Source organism: Vulpes vulpes, chromosome 6, assembly GCF_048418805.1.
Source record: "Vulpes vulpes isolate BD-2025 chromosome 6, VulVul3, whole genome shotgun sequence".
In the NCBI taxonomy this organism is placed as follows: domain Eukaryota; kingdom Metazoa; phylum Chordata; class Mammalia; order Carnivora; family Canidae; genus Vulpes; species Vulpes vulpes.
The window spans coordinates 121,287,586-121,306,186 of NC_132785.1; the positions used below are offsets into that span (position 1 = coordinate 121,287,586).

The 18,601-nt window shown below is 48.4% G+C and overlaps 1 protein-coding gene across 1 annotated transcript in view; it reads left to right on the forward strand.

Moving 5' to 3' along the window:
- Window positions 1-4,261: 4,261 nt before the first annotated feature.
- Window positions 4,262-18,601, forward strand: part of PPP4R4 (protein phosphatase 4 regulatory subunit 4) — a 118,525-nt gene continuing 104,185 nt past the window's right edge. Inside the window, exon 1 of the mRNA XM_072762230.1 lies at window positions 4,262-4,353. Coding sequence (XP_072618331.1) covers window positions 4,324-4,353 — 30 coding nt within the window. The 5' untranslated portion in view covers window positions 4,262-4,323. The remainder of the gene's footprint in view (window positions 4,354-18,601) is intronic.

An 18,601-nucleotide genomic window follows, 5' to 3' on the forward strand; every position in this document is an offset into this window, starting at 1 on the left:
TGTTAAGTCCCTTGGTTTCCTCAAGGGACTGCTGTTAGCTGCCGAAAGCACAAGGGGCCAGTCTGCCAGTGGTACTCGAGAAAGATAGAGGAGCTCTTTCTGAAATATAAAAACTGAAAAGCCTCCACCAGCCATGACTTGGGGCTTTTAAGATCTGCGTCTGGAGCTCCATCACTATGGACCCAAAACATCCATTAACAGGGCCATTAGCATGCGGCTGCCAGGGACAAGGCCAAGGACAAGGCCTCTGGGCCAAAGGGAAGCATTCGATTCCTCTACAAGACTGCAGGGAAGACTAATAAGAGACCTGTGCCAAGGGCGGGCCACACATTATCTCATTTAATGCTGGCCGCAGCCCTGGAAAGTGGTATTTTTAAACCCACGAAATGGAGCTCTTGTATCTGTGCCGTTATAATGCCTCTCCCTGGGTAATTACTTGAATGGGATTTTGTTGACCGAGATGCACTCCATTTCCCAGCATTGCTGGAAAATTTTGAAACACAGGTCAAGTAGCCTTACCTTCAAGTTATATCAGGAAGCTTGCTTCGTAGGAAATCCAGTGTCATGAGAATATCTCCATTAAGTGAGCACGCAATGCCTCTGAGACAGGCTGCAAGACCTCCTCATCTGCCCCCTTTGGAACCTGGAGGATGGGGCTGCTTCACGCTTCTCCCATTCCCTTGCTGACCTCAATCTTGGGTCTTTAGGTGCCATGCACAGGATGCTCTGTGGTCTGGAAACAGGCTGAATGGCACCTGCCTCACCCCCCTAGCCCTCCTGGAGGAGTTGGAGGCCCTCACAGCCCTGAGCCTCGGGACATCTCCTTCCATCTGTGTTGGTTGTCACCTTTGGTTATCTGCTGTCTACTCTTCAGCTGCCTTTGTTCAACAGCTAATCTGAAGGTCCGTGTCGAGTGGCTTTGGTGGCTGGGGGAGATGGGGTGGAGGTGACAGAGGCCAGGCAGAAGGAAGCACTGAGCTATTTCCTGCTCTTCTGCATCTTTTATCTTTTTAGATTTTATTTATTCATCCATCATGAGACACACACACACACACACACACACACAAAGACACACACACAGAGGCAGAGACACAGGCAGAGGGAGAAGCAGGCTCCCTGCGGGGAGCCCGATGCGGGACTCGATCCCAGGACCCGGGGATCACGCCCTGAGCCACCCAGGGGTCCCACATCTTTCATCTTTTTCTCCAACTCCCGTCTGAGCCCTTCCCTGACTCCTCACTTAATTGCCCCCATGCCTGGAAAGTGCTCTCTGCCATTCCACCCTCTGTGTGCTCCCCTCTTCATTCCACATTCTCCTACAACAACAGTGAGGACAAGAGCCTCCAGCCATTTCCCAAGGCCACAAAGGCAGCCTGGGGCAGAGCTGCATCCCAGTTAAGGGGATCCAGGCTCTTACACACGTACCTTCCCATACCACTCGCATAGTTGCCTATTACAATGCTCCTCACATAAATCATCAGGAAGGAGGTGCGGGGGGTGGGTGGGAATTTGCTCCATAAAAATCAGACTCTGATTCAGCAGGTCTGGGGGGGGGGGTGTCTGCATTTCTAACGAGCTTCCAGGCGCTGCTGGTGCTGCTAGCCCATGGACCACCCTTTGAGTAGCCAGAGTATATGGTGTTTTACGAAGAACTTCTATAAATATTATTCCTCTTGTTCATTGCCACAACCCAGAAGTGCTGGCAGGGCAGGAGCTAGTGCATTTATATTTCATGGGTGAGGAGGCTTAAGATCGGAGAGCTGGCAGGCGGGACGTGTTGGAGGCCGCCTGGGTAGCATCAAGGAATTGGACCCCAGGCTTCCGATTAGCAACTCGATCCCTGGTTTATTCTGCTCAACTGTGAGGACACCACGGCGTGGAGCTGTGGGCTCCAGCCTGCCCGGCACGGCTCTGCAGCTGCTACAAGCCGCTGATGTGTTTGAGGTCACCCACACCCCTGCCTCTGAAAGCAGCCTTGAAACTGCGGTGACTGTCCTATTATTCCGAGGTCCCGTTGTTCCTGGCCTACTGAGGTGCCCCAGTAAAACGAAAGACTTCGGAAAAGTGGTGTGCGGCCGTAGGTCGAGAGCACGCACATCTCAGAGGGCCGAGAGCTCCAGGTTTCCCTGTATGAGATCAGGTGTGCTTCATGGACTGTTCTTGGCTGTGGAAATGGGCCATATAAATTATACATCGACACAGCATACATCCCGCTGCAATCTGCCCGAAGGCCTTGCGATGGTGGAGATGACGGATTGCCTCACTGGGGAAGGATGACCTGTGCCGAGGCACCTGAGAGCATCAGAGAAAGACACCAGTTCAACAGGATGTTACCCCCTTTGATCCTTTTTTCTTGAGCCACTGTTCAGCTGGCATTTGCACCTGCCTCGCATTAGGGTATGTCATTTATCCGTCCGTCCCTCAGGAAATGCCATCCATCCAACGAGTGGATGAGCTGAGTGCTCAGGCCATTCCTCCCTGCAGCTCCTCTGTTTCTTCCTCGAGAAACCTGATGTCACATCTTGTCTCCACCAGCCTAACATGCATGTGACCGTGTTCTAGAGGGGTGCTACTCAGAGTGCCTGTCCGCTTCCACAAAAGCAGCTTGCACCATGCTGTAAACTAACACACCTATCACACCACTGAGAGTCTAGCAAAGTGGCTGACTTATCCTCTAGCATGGGGTTTTATCATCTCATGGACCCAAAGATAATTGTGGACTGCTGACCTGTGGGCCACATGCCGGGAGCCCTGTTCTAGAGCATTTTCTGTGCATCAGGCACACAATTAAATGCTGTGTGTGTGTGTGTGTGTGTGTGTGTGTGTGTGTATAGTATATACATATACATATATACATATGTATATATATTTAAATCTATGTGTGTATTAATTTCATTCATTAAATTATGCCATAAAATTAACTTTTTCTCCTTTTTGGTGTATAGTTCTATGAGTTTGAACACTTGTACGAGTTCGTGTAACCCTGACTATAATCAAGATACAGAACAGATCCCTAACTCCAACAAACTTGCTCCTCCTATGCCATTGTAGTCACCTTCCTGACACTCCCAGAACTCCTGGCAACCCCTGGAAGGTAGACATTTAGGTGGGGAGCCAACTTGAACCATGCAGAAGAGGGTACTATCCTAGGGAAAGAAGGAGCATGGGGCTCCGAGACTGCACTGAGCAGAACTCAGTGAGAATCAACTCCTACGATCAGGTCCCTTTCCTTACAGGCAGGACCTCAAAACTCTGCCCACATCTAACTGCAAAGGGCCTGGGAAATAGCACCTTTGCTCTGGACGGTCACTGTCTCGAACCTATCCTACAAAATAGGAGGGGTGACGATTATAGCCTCTGCCACAACAATGAAGTTCAGGAACTGTCTCGTTTCTTTATCGTTTTTTTCTTTTTGGAAACAAATCAAGTGTGAGGCTCCCTGCAGCACGCCCTGGCTGGACTGTCCAGAACCATGTGGAAAGAGACCCCTGGAGTTTTGCATTGTTCCCTTGATGCTTAGCACAGCTGACAAGGGTGGCTCTTCATTCTCTGTGGCTCTGAGGAGGGGATAGAAGATACTTTTTCTCCCCGAAGGCCCGGCCACGGGCTCTGCCCTGCTCCCACCCCTGCCGTGAAGGCCACCGCCTTCATAGGATTGGCCTGTTGAGCACCTCCTCAGCCACCTGCATCCAGGGCGTTATAAGGCATTCTTGAGGAACACCGCAGATCTCAGGGGTTCCTGACATCGTCTCCGGAGCCTCAAGATTAAATATTTAAAATCAGTATGAATTCCTAAATTCACACTAATAATGATCTTAAACATCCATATATATTTAAAATAGTCTTAAAAAAATAAATTGGACAGAGCCTTGGGGAAACTGACCAGCCTCTGACATTTAACTGAATCAAACATGGTTCCTGCCGATATTTACAAAGCAGATGTCTCGGTCAGGAGCCTGGCAAGAAGCAGAGTCAATTTGGGTAATTTCAGGAGAATTTAATACAGGAATCGCGCTGTGCTTTGGAGGTAGTAGTAACATCAGGCGGGGGAGGGGGGGGCGGGGGCTGTTCCCAGCACACAGAATTGTCCTGAGGGCTTTTCCCAGGGTCAATGATTTAATCCTGGGGGGGGGGGGGGGCAGGAGCAAAGGGCCAGCAAAAGCGCGGTGAGGATGGGGAGGCGGTCCAAGCCGCTTTTGATCAAAGCTACAAGGAAGTGGATCCGAGCCAGTCCCTGCAGCGTGGAGTTGCTTGAAGACACGTTTATGTGAAACGCCCAGATGGAGGCCCGAAGCGGGAGGTAAATAACACTCCTGGATCAAAATGCACAATTTATGTGACGAGCCAACAGTGGTGAGTGGCATTTCCCCGAGTGGGCGGGAGGGTGAGGAGGGGGATGGAAGAGGGAGGAGGGGGGGAGGAGGGAGAGGAGGGGAGGAGGGAGAGGAGGGGGGAGGAGGAAAAAGAGGGGGGAAGGGAGAGGAGGGAGGAGGAAGTAGGAGGGGGAGGAGGGAGAGGAGGGGTCGGAGGAGGAAGGAGGGGGAGGAGGGGGAAGGAGGAAAAAGAGGGGGAAGGGAGAGGAGGGAGGAGGAAGTAGGAGGGGGAGGAGGGAGAGGAGGGGGAGGAGGAGGAAGGAGGAGGGAGAGGAGGGGAGTGGGTGGTGGAGGAGGGGAGGAGGGGGAGGAGGAGGAAGGAGGGGGAGGAGGGAGAGGAGGGAGAAGAGGGAGAGGAGGGGAAAGGTGGGAGAAGGGGAGAGGTGGGGGGAGGGGGAGAGGAGGGGGTAGGGGTGTGCATGTTCAGACAGGATCTGGATCAGCAGGAAGTCTGCCTTCCTGCCCTTGCTGGAAGAGAGAAAGAGAGAGAGAGAGAGAGAGAGAGAGCAGCGGGAGGGGCAGAGAGAGAGTCTTAAGTAGACTCCATGCTCAGTGCAGAGCCTGAAGTGGGGCTCAGTCTCATGACCCAGAGCAGAAACCAAGAGTTGGGGGCTCAGGCCTGACTGAGCCCTCAGTGTGCACCAGCCAGCTCTCTTTAATCACCCCCTTCAGAGAAAGGCCAGAAGAGGGAGGCCTCCGAGGTCAGTAAGGTCAGCGGTGGTCACCGTTTGCCAGGTCCCTCAATATGCACCACTATCCTGCAAAGTAGGTGTTGTTGTCGTTTTCTTATAGATGAGGAAAAGGGAGGCCCAGAGAGGTTAAGTAACTCGCCCAAAGTCACACAGCTGGTTCTGGCAGAGCTGAGGCTCAATTTCAACCCGGTGAACTTCCTGTTACACTATGTTGCCTTCCACAGCCGGAACAGAGACAAAAAACACGGGAGTGCAGGGGACTGGAACAGAGCTCGGGCATACGTAATGGGAGGACGCACACTGAGGAGGGGAGGAGCATTAGGGCTATCTGAGATAGTTCCAGGAGGAAAACAGACATAAACTGAACTTTGCAGGGCAAGGTAAGTTGCTATTAATGGGGCAAAGGGAAAAGCATTCATGGTGGGGGAACAGCATAGCCAAGTGCACGGAGGCAGGGATGAACACGGTGTCTAGCACAAGCAGAGGCAACGACCCTGGTGAGAGCAGGAGGCTCAATTGGGAGGGACCTGCCATAAAAAATATGGGGGCCAAGACAGTGGACTGGCCTCTGTGGTACTTAGGCATCGGCTCAAGTTCTTAATAGAAAGGCAAAGGGATGGAAACAGTGATTAAGGAAGATTAAAATCCGAGGTGCACAGCTGACCTGCCGCAGATGGGGCTCTGAAGAGTGCAGGTGATACAGCTCTATAAATTAGATATTGATAACAAACAATTTTCAAACCCAGTCATCGTATGTTTTGCTTCTAGCATCAGGTCTATCTTAAAAAGGGCTGTATTAAAAAATGTAGCTCACATATAAAGTAGGTGTTTTTCCCTTTTTTCTGACTTAATTAATTTTATTTAATTGCCACTTACATTGCCTTTCTGGAAAACTACTCTTACCCTCTGTCCCCTCCCCACCGTGAAACCCATTGTGCCGACACAGCCATGAGAGGAGCCCCATTGCTTTGACAATGGACATGGTGAGCACCCGTAGCTAACACCCTGCCGTCTGCCCCTGGACTGGCCTGAACCCCCAGCAGGTGCTGGAAAGGAAGGCTTGGTCTGAGGAGCCCCAGGGCGTTGATGCCTACAGTGGGCCCCAGGGTGTCAGTCTCTGCTTAAACCCACAGTGGAAGAGCTCCTCTTCCAAGATATAGTGAGAGCCTGGAAGCTGCTTTTATTTGATTTTTATAATATTGTTAAATCAAAGTTAAACAAGCATAAACGAACTTTCCCCAGGCTCCAGAAATGAGCAGGCTAGAGAGGGGTAGAAGCAGTGGCTGGGATAGTGAGGGGTCACCTGTGATGCGTGAGTGGGTGATAGTCCGAGACCATGGCTAGTCCATGTCCACGGAGAGTGAGGCTCTGTGCTAGGCAGGGGTCGATGCAAAGGTCAGTGAGGCCAAGTCTGTTCTTGTGTGGAGAAGCCACAGTTTGAGTCTTTAGTTGTCACCTTTTCAAGGGTCCCTTCTCTGCCACACACATACCTGTCCGCTTCAGGAATAGGTGCCTAATCTGGGGGCCCTACAACCCCATGTGTTCTATTAATTGTGTTGTTCCCCATACTGGATTGTCATCTGCTAACTTACATGTCTTCTGTGCTCTTGTCACTGCTCATATACCATTGCTTGGATCAACGTTTTAAAAAATTGATGGACCAGTGAAACAGGGTAAGGGAATTTAAAACCATGGAGGGAGTGAATGACTGATGTCGAGTTATCTGAAGGACCATTGGCTTTCCTAAGAGAAGCAATTTAGGAAATTTCCTCTAGAAACTCAGAAAGAAACCATCTTGTGTGTTTGGGGGCTCAGGGTGGTTGTGGAATTCTAAGAAACTGCAGCCACTGACGGGCTAATGGATGCCTGGCCACCTGGCAGGCTGGCTGGTGGGGCAGAGCCACAAGAGGAAGCACCAATCACCTTTGACCCTCTTACTCCTGGGGAGGATAATGCATCATGTACACATCAGGCTTCATTCTCCAATGACCGGGAGAGGGAGTGGCTTAGGGTGACATGACCACAGCCAGGGGAATGTTGCCCCTCACTCTTCTGGTCCACTGACATAATGGTGTCAAGCCATAGGTGACCATGCTCGACCAGCATGATAGCACAGTATTTGAAAGGGAAAGAGAGGTGACCTGCTGCCACCCAGTTGGTAGGCATTTGTAGATTGTCATGTGAAGAATATTTTGTCCTTTCCCCACATGATCCCGATTCTTCCTTGACCTCTCTTTTCTTTTATTGGTTCTGGAAAAGATTTCTTAGGCCTTGGGACAATAGTAGGCAAACTATAGGTGATGAAAATGCATTGCCACATTCCATTCTCCAATGTGACGTTCACTCCAATTATGTGGGCATAATGAGTTGACACAAGACACAGAGTGGTCATACACTCATACCAGGCGGTTATGGTTTCTTAGCAACAAACTAGAAACTGTTAAGTAGATTTTGTTTGTGTCTGGGCTCGTGTGTATCAGTAGCTGTGTAGTCACTGCTGAACGTAGATGGGCGTTTTGTGCGTGTGTTGTTTTCTTCTCTAGATTCCTTTGCAATGCAGTCACCTAACGAAGAGTTTGAAAGGTCGTAGTGTTTCTGAAATTGTTTCATGGGTCTGGAGCTAATTTTAAGGGAAGCTAATCTTACCTGCTTATGTTTACCATTTAATGCGTGCTATGCTGTGAGTTAAAACAATTTACCTGGAGTAGCAGAGAGTAGCTATTCCTAAGAACTGCCTTAGTTTCTAAATCCAACAGTCCCCCCCCCTATTTTCTCTTGCTCAAATTATCTTCAAGGACGTACTTTATTTCTATTTTACCTTCTGCAATAGAGGTTCAGAGAGGAGAAGTCCCAGATCCCTTGGCTAGGATTAGGACTCAGACCCAGATCAGGAGGTTTCTCGTGTGAAACTTGAACCGCTATATATAGTGCGATTCCTCAAACATGATGGCCAGAATGATCTTGGGTGTCTGTGACACGTGTTATCACTAGAGCCCAGCATCAGGTGGTCATTGTTTTGGCAGACCCTACCTCTGGGTCAAGATGTGAGAGGGAATAAAGCCAGGCTCTAGACCCCACAGGGCACCCGGCCGGCCGCATCACTGGTAATCTATTGGTGTTGCTAAGTGAATGAATGCATACACGAATGAATGAGTGAGTGATTCCAATTCCATTCACAGCCAAGGTTCACACTCGCCCTGCACACTGAAGCAAAACATAATGGTTTCCATTACCCAATACTTGGGAGATTATTTTGCTGTAAACAATGGTACTTTTGCCTGTTACCGGAGAATTGTAAGTTCTCATTGTTCAAATTATTGTTCTCAATAATTATTGTGGTGACACAGGGAGAGAAACGGAGCTGCCCCCTCTTATGAAACAGTGAGCCAGCATGAGTCAGGAATGAGCATTAGTGAGTATTGTTGCAAACAGGTGGCAACGGACTGCCTCGCTCTGTTTGCCAAGACAAATGCTATCGCAGTGCGCAGCGTTACAGATCCTTGCACGGTCTTGCTGAGAAATTGTGTAGAAGCATTTGATATCAGCCGAATCCATTTTATCCTGAATGTGAGCCATTCTGACATAGGCTTACTACCGAGGTGCTTTGAGTCTCTTGGGCCACAGCATCTATTTATAGCTGGGGCTCCGAGTATAAATGAACAAAAGCCCAGCTTCGCCTCCTCATCCAACCCACACCCTCTGGAAGCACCTCATTGTGCACTCTTTATCTCCAACTTGCACCTAGATGTGAGGTCTAGAGAGACCTTTGTGCTAGTGGACCATTATTCATTCTTTCATTTGTGTCCATTCATTAAACATGCCTATGTGTTCTCTCTTATAGTAAATGCTCATCAATTTTTTGCCAAGTGTCAGACACACTGGGAGATGCAAAAATGAATGTCATTCTTCATGGTGAAGAAGTCCCACTCATGGGACACAGTGCCTTTGTCAGTGGGGCAGATTTTATTTAAGATTTATTGGCAGAGAAGGGGTCTTTCCAACTCAGCAATGCCAACAACTCAACATTGAATACTGAACATCACTGTCTTTATTTTTTTTTAAGATTTATTTACTTTTCATGAGAGACCCACGACAGAGAGGCAGAGACAGGTAGAGGGAAAAGCAGACTCCCCACAGGGAGCCTGATGTGGGACTTGATCCTGGATCCTGGGATCACGCCCTGAGCTGAAGGCAGATGCTCAACCCCTGAGCCACCCAGGAGTCCCGAGCATCCACTGTCTTTAAAAGTCTTCCTACTCCCATGGCTTGTGTTCCGGCTATCCCCACTCTCCCTTCTCTCTCAGCTGGGGATACTTGCATTCCTGCCTCCCGAAATAATTCAAGGAATACCTTTGATGGCTGAAGTTTCATTGATACAATCCTCTTGAGTGTTACTCCCTCTCCTCCCTGTCCTTTTAAGGGAAAGGAATGAGAAGTATAAAGATTTGCTTTGGAAATAGCTATTTTTTTAAGCTCTTGAGTAACTACTATCAGTTTTGGTTTTATTTTTTTTAAATTATTATTTTAAAAGATTTTATTTATTTATTCATCACACACACACACACACACACACACACACACACACACACACACACAGAGGGGCAGAGACACAGGCAGAGGGAGAAGCAGGCTCTGTGCAGGGACCCCGATGTGGGACTTTATCTCGGGACTCCAGGATCACGCCCTGGGCCAAAGGCAGGTGCCAAACCGCTGAGCCACCCAGGGATCCCCCAGTTTTGGTTTTAAAGCACTGTCATGGTCATTACATGAACTTGTACTTGTGAACAGCTTGCATATCTTTCTCTTCTTAGATCGTAAGCTCATACAGGCAGAGGCTTCATCATTTTGCACCCCTTTTCTTCTCTTAGCGCCAAACATGGTGCTAGGCGAGTATGGTGATGCTTTATCCATGTTCTTATTAGATCAAACAAGTTTCATATTGGGGTTGAATAAAGGAGTCACTTCCTTTATACAACAGGGCCCAGCATGTGGGACAGGAACCCAAACCAGCTTTCAACTCTGTTGTTGAAGGAATCGATGAATAAATCCAAGGTAAAAACGTAGCCTAGTGTGATCCTAGTGTCCTGGGATTGAGTCCTACATTGGGCTCCCTGCATGGAGCCTGCTTCTCCTCCTTCTGCCTATGTCTCTGCCTCTTTCTCTGGGTCTCTTGTGGATAAATAAGTAAAATCTTAAAAAACAAAAACAAAAACAACAACAATGTAGCCCGGGAACAAATGTGTAATGTGGCCAGGTATATGCTAACAGAGAATGGTGAGGCTGGAAGCAACTGGCTGGCACTGCTTCCCTTCATTGCTTTGAAACCCAAATTACAAAACAAGACAACATTTTGTGCTAACAAACATAGAATCCCAACCTCAGAAACTAATGAATGAGGGAAGCTCGCCTTCATAGACATATTGTGCTAATCTGCTCTGCTTGTGTGCGTGCTCTAGTGTCCCATTGGACTTGGCTTACAAAACACAGGTTCAAGGATTAAGTTAAGGACTTCAAGAACGTGACAGGAGAGCACGAACCTCAAGTCAGGGGCCCACCTGTGTTCCAGGCCCTCTCTATGAGACTGTCCAGGCTGTAGGCCCATGAAGCTGGCCCTACCTGGCATATAGTAAGTACTCAATAAATATTTGGTTGATGAATGAACAGATGTCATATTAAGCACGGGCCTCACTAACCAAAGCTCAATTATTGAAATTAATCTAGAACCCAGTTACAACGGTGGAGGTGAGGGGCTTCCCTTACATGTCCGCCAAGCAATTCTCCATGACACCAGCTGGGTGTCCTACAAATTAACTCAGTTCTGACACCATCTAACTGGAGGCAGCATCAGATCTTGTCCCATCCCACAAGACTGTTCCTCATTCAGATGGCAATCCCAAATCTGAGTTGTCACTGAGCTTCTGATCAATCAGCTACAAATCAGAGGTTCCCACAAGCCCCTCTTCAGGTTCAAGTAATTTGCTGGAGAGAGTCACAGAACTCAGGAAAAAAAGTTTACTTCTGTTTATGGGTTTCTCGTAAAAGCATGTGATAAAGGATACAGACCAACAGCCAGGTGGGAGAGATGAGTAGAGCAAGGTATATGGACGGGGGCTTAGAGCTTCTAGGCTCTGTCTGGCTATGCCTCCCTTCCCACACCTCCCACCTGTTCACCAAGCTGGAAGCTCTCCGAACTCCCTGCTGTTGGGATCTTAGAGATGTTTTCTTCCTTAGGCAAGGTCAATTGTAAACTCCATTTCTATCCTTCTTCCCTCTCTGGAGGGTGGGGCTAAAAATTCCAAGCTTCTGTCCATGGCTTGTTGTTCCTGGGGACCAGCTCCCCTCCATGAGCGCTCCCAGAGTCTCCTCAATAGAACAAAAGAAGCTCCTCGTGCTCTAATCACCTAGGAATTTACAAAGCTTTTAGAAACTCTATGCCAGGAACCAGGGGCAGAGAGACCAAGGTATATATTCTCTGTTATCTCACAATTGTCTATTAACGGCAGACACAATAGAAATATTGGTCTCAGATAATTTTTAAAAAGAACTTCTGAGCCAAGAATTTTAATCTCTTTTTCTTATATGAGTTTTGTTCATCAGCTGCAATACTGAGCAGATTTGTTTAATCAATTCTGTCCTTTGCTAGAGAGAAGAGGTCCTCAAGAGAGAGGAGGACAGAAATGGATGGGACATGAAAAATTCATAGTTGGGGGAAGCAAGTCCCTGCAAAGGAAAGATGAATTTTCGTGGTGTATAGAATTTGATCTATTAATAACCACTGTGCTGTGTATTACAGCCTCACCCCAGCTGATTGTCACACGGTTGTGAACAAATTTGTTGAGTCAATGCTTCTTCCAAACTTTGAGGGGCTGGTGATTGTACCTGTGTGCCCTGGGCTTTCATGCCTATTCACGTTTTGATGCCAAGGCAAATAAACGCCACAGAGAGAGGTGGTGATGTAGTTTTCCCAAAGGGATAGAGGGGAAGACCCCAAATGGCAGACACCTGAGGTCCTAGTTTTATTTTGCCTATCTCCGAAATGAAGCTCATTGCTGATAGTCAAGAGAATCAGATTTATATCGCATTTATTTATTCATTCAACCACTAGTTGTCGAGTGTGTACTGTATGCCAGGCATTGTGTTAGGTCCCAGGGCTTTAAAGTGAAATTTGGCTAAGTCCTAGTTATCAGTCTATCCTCAAATGACAATGTGGTGGTGGGGATGGGGTGGGCGTGGGGCCCTCCCATCTCCTGGCACCTTGGTGAAATGACGGTTCCCAGCCGGAGCCCCCAGGTGCTGGAGGAAGTCATTGGACCCCACAGAGGTTGGTAAGCACAGGTCATCATGGCAACAGATGAGCCAGAGCTGGGACTGGGTGTGAGCGCCCCAGCTGTGAGTGTATGTCTCCTCCTCCTCCTCCTCCTCCTCCTCCTCTGCCTGGGTCCTCACCTGATGAGTCCTTGCTTCTGTAGGATCAGTATCCTGGTAGTGAGATTTGGCTGGAGAAGAACAAGCAGATGGAAGGGGGCTTCCAGGGCAGGGGAGAGGACACTAGAGACACTGCATATTCGGATAAAATGAAAAGTGAAAAGCCTACCACTCATTGGCTCCTCATCGTGTGCCAGGCACTGTGCTATATACATTCCAGCTGCGTCTCAGCTGATTCTCAGCATAACACTGTGTCCTTCCCCCATCAAAGAGGCAAGGAGACAGGTTCAGATGGGCTGAGCTAAGGTGGGAATCTGGGTCTGTCTGATTCCCACACCTGTGGGAGAAACACCCATGTTGAGAAATGCCGTGTTTCCCACGTTGAAAAACACTGAGTGGCAGTGGTTCTGAACTGCAGGTGTAGTGTACCTGGGGGTATGGCCAAAATCCAGATTCCTAGGCATGGCCCCAGCCCTGCTGAATCAAGATGTCTGGAGATGGAGTCCAGGAATCAGAGCACCAAGGGATATTGGAGACTGCCTGGTCTGAGTGAGGCCTGGAGAGGAAGTGATTTGCCCCATGTCCCAGGGCTAGTTAGGACCAGGATCCGGGTCTGTGTGGAGGGGGTGTGTTCACAGAGAACCAGAAGAGGGTATGGTGGGCCCAACCACTGAAAGTTGTTCTTCACTTATGATGCTAAGGCTCCATCTAATTGGTGCTCCAATCAAGAAAAAGAAAAGAGAGAAGAGCCCTAACTGGTGCTTTATTATATTTTCTCTCCAGCATTTCTGCCTTCAAGGCCAACCCACTTCCTAGCCTGGTCACCAGGGTAACCATCACTCCCACCTTGACAGTCAAGTGCATACACAGCTTCTTGCACCCACATCCAGGGCCGTAGGACCCAGCCCTATAATCAGCCTCCTGCTGCCTCTATAGACAGCCAGCAGCATCAGCTCCCTGCTTTCTGGGCCCATCACCCCATCGCAGTTCTGCAGACACTCCCCCCCCACGCTCACACACTGAGTTCTGCTTCCCTCGCCCACTGCCTCCCAGGAGACAAATGTGCAATCTGCTCTCAGCGTGTATCATCACCTCTGGAGGGAGGAATCTGCCCTCGAGTTGGGACACAACCCAACACACACGGCCCACACATGAGGAAAAACACCCCCTCCCTGAGGAAGGGAGCGGTGGCAGTGAACGCCCTCTTTCCCTCCAGAGACAGCTGAGGGGGCAGCTGGAGTTTAGGAATGATTTGTGAAGTGATGGTCAGGAGAGGGGCTGCAGAGGCTAGGGAGGAGGACTGGGGGGAGGCTGGGGGCCAGATCCCATTGCTAAGGTAGTAGCTCCCTGCCTGCTGAGCCAAAGGGCTCCCTGCTCCGGACATCAGAGTCCCTCTGTCACTACAGACACCTGGCGTCTGACCCTGTAGATGATGAGTCTGGGTGCCCTTCTTCAAAGACCCCATCAGAACAGTTCCATGAAGCTGGGCTGCTGGGGCCTTGGGGTCCCCATCAGGACTTCAAAGGACCAATTCCATCCAGCTCCTGGACTCAGGGGCTCACCCAAGGGCCCTGCCAGCCAGACTGTGCTCTTCTGAGCTCCTGCCTCAACTGTTGGGGCTCATTAGAGCTCCCCACTAGCTCTCTCCTGCCTCTGTGCCACACACTCCAGCTGTTTCCCTCTTCACTTATTCCTTCCCTTGGCCCTCCTGTCTCCCTTGTCTCCTAGGCGCTGAGGCACTTGCTGAGCCCTGGGGACCAAGGATTGGTTACCCTCCTTTCTCTTTCCCTTGCAGCCTCAGGCTGGCCCCTTCAGACACCTGCCCCATTTCCTGACTGGGCTAAAGCCTTCCTCCTGAGGGCTTGGGCTCCGGCTTCCCCAGAGGCTGCTGAAGGAACCCGCTGAGACCATTAAAGTGCAAGAGAGTTGACTCCCCAGGAGCCAACTTTGACCAGTGGGAAGCAAAAGGCAAGAGGAAGCCTTACTGGTTCCCAAGCCTGGGCTTCCTCACAGCCTGCGTGGAGATGTCCTGTATGGGACCTGGCTGGGCCGCTGCCTGGGTTGGAGGCCCACCTGGTAGTCCTTGTATTTGCTTCCCCTTCTGTCCTACCTCACCTCACTGTCCCTCACTCTGGCTGCCCTGGGATCTTACCTCTTATGGAAGTGTTAGAGCTCTAGCGTGCCCTCAGACTTTTCTAGAGAATCTGGGCTAAGTTGGCACTAAGATTCAACTAGAGCAGCATTCTCATTCCGTATCAGCTGGCCTAACTCCCTCATTCATTGGAGGGAGCTGAGGCCCAGAGAAGTTAAGTGATTTCACCAAGTTGACAGCCAGTTAGTGGAGATTCATTACTCCATTATTCATTACTTTCTGCCGATTCATTACTTTAACAAATAACTAATGAGCACCTGTTAGGCACCAGGCATGATTCTAGGCACTGGGAAGGCGGTGGGGGTGGGGGTGGGGGTGAATAAAATAGACAAAAATCTCTGCCTTTGTGGAACCCAACGTCTGAATGGAGGATTGGAGGAGAAAAACGACTATAACTGAGATGATTAGGTGAAATATTCAGAATGTTAGACTAATAAGTGCTGTTGGTGGTGCTGGGAGGTGTTATGTGCTGAATGGTGTCCCCCCCCCATTCATATGTTGAAGCCGTCACCCCCAGGTCCTCACCATGGGACTGTATTTGGACACAGGGCTATTAGAGATGCTTAAGTTAGGGTGGGATCTAATCCGAGATGACTGGTGTCCTTATAAAAAGAAAAAATTGGGGGGACACCTGAGTGGCTCAATGGTTGAGCATTTGCCTTTGGCTCAGGTCATGATCCTGGGGTCCTGGGATCGAGTCCCACATTGGGCTTCCCACAGGGAGCCTGCTTCTCCCTCTGCCTATGTCTCTGCCTCACTCCCTGTGTCTTTCATGAGTAAATTTTAAAAATGTTAAAAAATAATAGAGGATATTTGGACACACAGAGAGACACCAGGGATGCACACAGAAAGGAAAGACCATGTGAGGACATAGCAGGAGGGCAGCCACCTGCCAGCATCAGGAGAAACCAGCCCTGTCTACACCTTGATCTTGGAATTCCAGCCTCCAGAACTGTGAGACAATAAATCTCCATTGCTTAAGTCACTGAATCTGTGCTATTTTGTGATGGCAGCCCGAGCAGACTAATATAGTGTGATTTTAATTTCATAAAAGGCATCCGGAGCTGGCCTTACCAAGAAGGTGACACTTGAGGAACATCCTGAAGGATGTGATCGCGGGAGTTACCTGACAATACGATGGAAGAACATTCCAGGCAGAGGGAATTGCAGGCTCCGTGGCTCTGACTCGGATCAGACCTCGAGTGTTTTGAGGACTAGCAAGGAGGCCAGTGTGCCTGACAAGAGCAGCAGGGGTGGGGGAGAAAATGGGAGGATGAGGCGAGAGAGGTGAGAGGGGCCGGGGGGCGGATATCCTCTGTGTGAGATGGGGAGTTATTACAGAGTTTAGAGCAGTGGTTCTCAACTGGGAGGAAAGGGCATTTTGCTCTCAGTGGACATTTGGCAATGTCTGAAGACATTTCTATTTTTCACTTGGGCCGGGGGTAGGTGAGGAAAGGTCAGGATAGGATGCTGGCATCCAGTGAGTAGGGGCCAGGGGTGTTGCTAAATATCCTACCCTGCACAAGACAGCATTTCTCTCCCCTTCCCCAACTAAGAATTGCCAGGGCCCATGGAGTCACAAGGTTGAGAAGCCCTGTTGTTGACAGCATGAAGTGACTGAGTCTGACTTTCATGTTCATAGGATCACTCTGGCTGTGATTAATGGTACACTATGTTTTTCATGTTTTTTTTTTCTTAAATATTTTATTTGTTTGAAAAAGAGAGAGAGAATGAGCGGGGGGGGGGGGGTAGAAGGAAAAAGAGAGAGAGAGAATCTCAAGCAGCCTCCATGCTGAGTGCAGAGCCTGACATGGGGCTCGATCTCACAACCCTGAGATCATGACCTGAGTGGAAAGCAAGAGTCGGATGCTTAACCGACTGAGCCCCCCAGGCACTCCAACAATACACTACATTTTTGTGTTGGTCATTTCCTTTTCTTTTCTTGGTCATTTTAACTACATAGGGATATTGTGTATTACTGTTTTTGAACATTATGTAAGAGTTTCATACTGTAGGGATCCCTGGGTGGCTCAGTGGTTTGGCGCCTGCCTTTGGCCCAGGGCGCGATCCTGGAGACCCGGGATCGAGTCCCACGTCGGGCTCCCGGTTCATGGAGCCTGCTTCTCCCTCTGCCTGTGTCTCTGCCTCTCTCTCTCTCTCTCTCTCTGTGTGTGACTATCATAAATAAATAAAGAAAAAAATCTTTAAAAAAAAAGAGTTTCATGCTGTAGGTAACTTTGCATTTATTGTTCAACACATTCATGAGATTTATCTTTATTGAATTATGTACCTGTGGTTCATTTTCACCATCATAGTTTTCCATCGATTTGAGTATAATATAATTGATTTATTCTCCTGTAGAGAGGCATTTGAGTTGCTACCAGGATTTTGCTGTCCCAGTTTGTACTGCTGTGAACCTTCTCATGCAGATCTCTTTGTGCAGGTGTGCTAGAGTAAATGCTCTGAAGAGATTTGTTCCATTCAAGAAGTTAATGCCAAGTTATTTTCCAATGTGGTTTCCAAAGTGGTAACCCCAATCGGCATGACCACCAATGCTCTGCAAGAGTTCTTCTTGCTCTACATCCTTCCAATACTTGATGAGTTCAGACTTAAACATTTTCGCCCATTTGATGGGTGTGTCCATTTATCATCCTCTGATTATTAAGATAAGGTTGAACTTTTCACAGATTTATTGGTGATTCCCCTTCTCTAAGGTGGCTGTTTGCCTATTTTGCCCATTTTCCTACTTAGTTGTCTTCTCTTACTGATTTTTTTTTTTTTTTGGGAGTTCTTCTTTCTGGACAGCAATCCTTTGATGAATTTGCCATGACTATCTTTTCCCAGCTGATGGTCTTGTCACACTGTCTTTGTGGTGTCTTTTGATGAATACCAGTTCTTAATTTTAAAGCAGTTAGGTTCATCAATCTTGTATTTTATAGCCTGTGCCTTTTGTTTTAAGAAAACGCTCCCTATTCGGACGTTGTAAAACTATCATCGTGTATTTTCTTGGAAGAGTTTGGAAGGTCTGTCTTTCATGTTTAGATTTTGCTGTTGTTGTCATGGTGACATAAATGAACTCGTTTAGGCTAGCGACGTTTCCAGTGGTGGAGCTTCAACTGGTCTTGCAACTGGTGAGGTCTCTCTGATGGTAGAAGAGGTGTGATAGGGTCCATGTGCCACCGACTAGAGTCTTCATGCAGGAACCACATTGCCAGATCCTCACAGCTCATCTCTCCATCTTGGTTTTGCCACAGAAGGAAAGAAAGCACTTGGTGTGCTGGTTCATTTCTATTTTCTTTAGCACTTTCCCGAGGAAGACGCCCTAATGGGTCCTGAATTTACTGACCTTCTTAGAGAATTTAGCTACGTCACTACCTATAGGTTCAAGCCCAGAGAGCCGCATTTAGGTTTTTAATTCACCTGACATTAATTTTTATGGATAGTCTGAGGTAGTCATCTAACTTAAACATTTTTGTCATATAGATAATTTCATAGTTTTAGTTTTGCTCTTGTAGCAAATTACCACCCATCTAGTGGCTTAAAAGCACACAAACAGTAACTTTATTATCTAACTTCTGGAAGTTATATCTGGGTTTCAGTGGGCTAACAGCAAGGTGTCATCAGGGCTACATTCCCATGTAAGGATCCTAGGAGAGTTTATTTATTTCTTGTATTCCTTTTCCAGTTTCTAAAGGCTGTCCTCTCAGGTTCTATTTTCAAAGCTCACCGCAGCTGGTCGAGTTTCTCTTGTATCATGTCACTCTGATGCCAACCTTTCTGCCTCCCTCTTTCACTCATGAGGACCCTTATGATTGCATTGGGTTTACCTGGATAATCCAAGATAATCTCTCCATCTCAAAATACTTACATTAGGTACATATTGAAAAACCCCTTTTGCCAAGTAAGGTTCCATAGTCGCAGGTTGGGGAGATGAGGACCTGGACTTCTTTTGGAGTATT